General features: G+C 37.5%; 1 protein-coding gene across 1 annotated transcript; it reads right to left on the reverse strand.

Moving 5' to 3' along the window:
* Nucleotides 1–256: 256 nt before the first annotated feature.
* LOC128383421 (uncharacterized) lies at nt 257–1,715 on the reverse strand. The gene is made up of 5 exons (XM_053343046.1): nt 1,661–1,715; nt 844–1,536; nt 630–752; nt 495–538; nt 257–373 (listed from the first exon to the last, which is right to left on the reverse strand). Exons 1-5 carry the CDS (start codon nt 1,713–1,715, stop codon nt 257–259), a joined length of 1,032 nt encoding a protein of 343 aa, XP_053199021.1.
* Between the last annotated feature and the right edge of the window lie 806 nt (nt 1,716–2,521).

Raw genomic sequence — 2,521 nt, forward strand, 5'->3', positions numbered from 1 at the left:
CATGATTTAGGATTAAAGATGCATATTTATTTTTTCAAAGAAAACAAAGTAACAGCAGAGACATCATGTAGACATTAAAGCTCACTGACAAGCAACAGAGAGCAGAGTGTCCTGAAAATGTCAATTACTAAACCCAACCAAAGCACAGATCACAACATTTGACGATGCATGATGCAAATATTCATCTTAAGACCTTTACCTTACACTACAGTAGACCATAAAATAGCTTAATAAAGTGTCACCATATTTGTAAGTTCTACATCTTTACACTGGCGTACACACATTCACTATTGGTGTTCCTCACTTTTCTTGATCTGTTTGCTGCGTTGGCACTAACAGCAGCATATTGAAGGTTGTCTGTGTCTTGATAACCCTGCCAATAAAATGTGTAATAGTGAATTAAAGTATGATTAAAACAATGCCTACAACATGATTATTTGCAGTGCTATAAAAATGTGCTTAAAAGACATTGCAACTGTTAAACCTGCATTCACCTCTGCATCTGCTGTGGATGGAGCTGCAAATCCATGTTGAGTTTCTGATCATGAAACAGAGAATAATCTGTTATTCAAAAGACAAAAAACCATGAATACAAGCTGTCATAAACAAGTGGTATCAATTGTCTGTACCTGACTGGCAGCTTTGTCTCTTGTTCATCTTGTACATTGAGATAGCCAGTAAAACACTGAGGATGGTGGTGAACGCCAAAGCTCCACTCAAGAAATACACCAAGACAAGAGAGTCTACCTCATCTGTAGAGAGTCAGAAATCAGAAAATTAACTTTCAGCATGTTTTAGTAAGAGTATATCAGATAGGACAGTGTCTCCTAATGTGTTACTCACGCTCAAAGTCCAGCTTGGTCCCGTTTCCAAACAGTATATGTCCACATGAGGCGACAGCACAGTAGTAGGTCCCAGCATGAGAAAGATTCAGACTCTTCATCGGCAAGTTGTAGACACAGGTGTGTGTTTGTGTGTTGGTGTTCCTCTCACACTGATCATTCCTGCCTCCATGTGTGTAAATGAGTCCTGGATGAGATTCTTCAGAGTATTTGAACCAGTAAACACTGTGTTCTCCATCATCACAGGTCCCAGTGTGTACTGTACAGTTCAGAGTCACAGAGCCTCCTGGCTGGATGCTCTCAGTTGCCGACTGATGCATCCAAGCTGAGCCCTTTACATGGATAGTAGTGTCCACCAAAAATTCTAAAATGTTTGCATAGCAACTAACACAGTAGTAAGTAGCTGAGTCTGAAATGTCCAAATTTGTGATTGTCAAGTGATTTTTATCACTTGTAGTATCTAGTTTGAAACGTGGATTGTTCTTGAATTCATCATGAAAAGTGCCATTTTTACTGAACACATATAGAGTGGACATGAGCCTTGGTTTCTGTCCGAGAGTTTGCTTATACCAGTAAAGCCTTGATCCATAATCATCTTTGTAGAAACATTGTAAAGTCAAACTTTCACCAACATTAGCAGATATAAAACTGTTTTCTTGGTGAAATGAGGAAGATTTCTCATTAGTTGCTTGAGCTGATGTGAAATAAAAGACAAAGCAAATTAAGAATGAGTTTTAAATGATGAAATTCTGCAAAATCTGTACATAAAGAAATATGTACAACATTTGTACAAGTTCTTGTCACAAAACATCACTCACCCATTCTCCCCAAGAACAGAAATGCCAGATACAGCACAAGGTTCGGAGATGTCATCGTGTTCAAATTGCTGTGTTGAATGGAAAGAATCTCTATACTATTCTACACTTTTGTCTCTCTTTAGAGACAAGAGTGCAGTTGATTGGCCAAAAAAGTCACATTGCATGTCCTTATTAGGAAACATGATCACACATTCACTGCACTGTACACTTTTTTTTCTTTAAATAGAATCACATGTTGAGCGGTATAGCAAGAACATAATGGATCCTAATGTTGGCATTAGATTTTGAATCGCATAAAAATTGATCGAACTGATTACATCATGTTGAAAACATTAACAGGCTGGCATGATACTTTACTAACTACAGTACTATTTTCCAGATGTACTCAGTATTCAACAACCTTTTTTATGACTTGTGATCTCTGAATAAGAAATTGGTTTATTGTAAAGCAGGTTTGCACATACAAACATTTGCCTTGGTGTTGTGGTACATAATCAAATAGAAGGCAAGAGAAAACACTATTACAAAAAAAGGTGAAATAAATATATAAACTTCCTTTTGAATTAATATTTCCAATACTTCGAGCCTCACAAAGAAGCATATTTTGTATGTTAAAGTGCAAACACCTCCACATCATGCTGACAACAACATAACCTGCTGTAAAGCATGGGAGTAAAGGTTAGCAGGTGTCAGAGTACTGACTGAAATGGAAAGAAAACATTACCAACTGCATTTGACAGTGACTCATTACTGGGGTTTGTCTTTAGCAAATTTGGTAAAGTAGGTTTCCCATTAATTATAAAGTTGCTTTGTGACTGGGAAGCAACAGGCTGTGTCCGGGAAGCAAAGTGCTGTGGCCCC

Source organism: Scomber japonicus, chromosome 22 (genome assembly GCF_027409825.1).
Source record: "Scomber japonicus isolate fScoJap1 chromosome 22, fScoJap1.pri, whole genome shotgun sequence".
Classification (NCBI taxonomy): Eukaryota; Metazoa; Chordata; class Actinopteri; order Scombriformes; family Scombridae; genus Scomber; species Scomber japonicus.

Excerpts from the sequence above, each read along its gene's own strand:
- LOC128383421 (XM_053343046.1), bottom strand. The coding sequence starts at position 1,715 with ATGACATCTCCGAACCTTGTGCTGTATCTGGCATTTCTGTTCTTGGGG. Across the intron at positions 753-843 it reads GACCAAGCTGGACTTTGAGC|ATGAGGTAGACTCTCTTGTC; the intron begins GTGAGTAACACA and ends GACTCTCTACAG. Across the intron at positions 374-494 it reads CATCCACAGCAGATGCAGAG|GGTTATCAAGACACAGACAA; the intron begins GTGAATGCAGGT and ends TTTTATTGGCAG.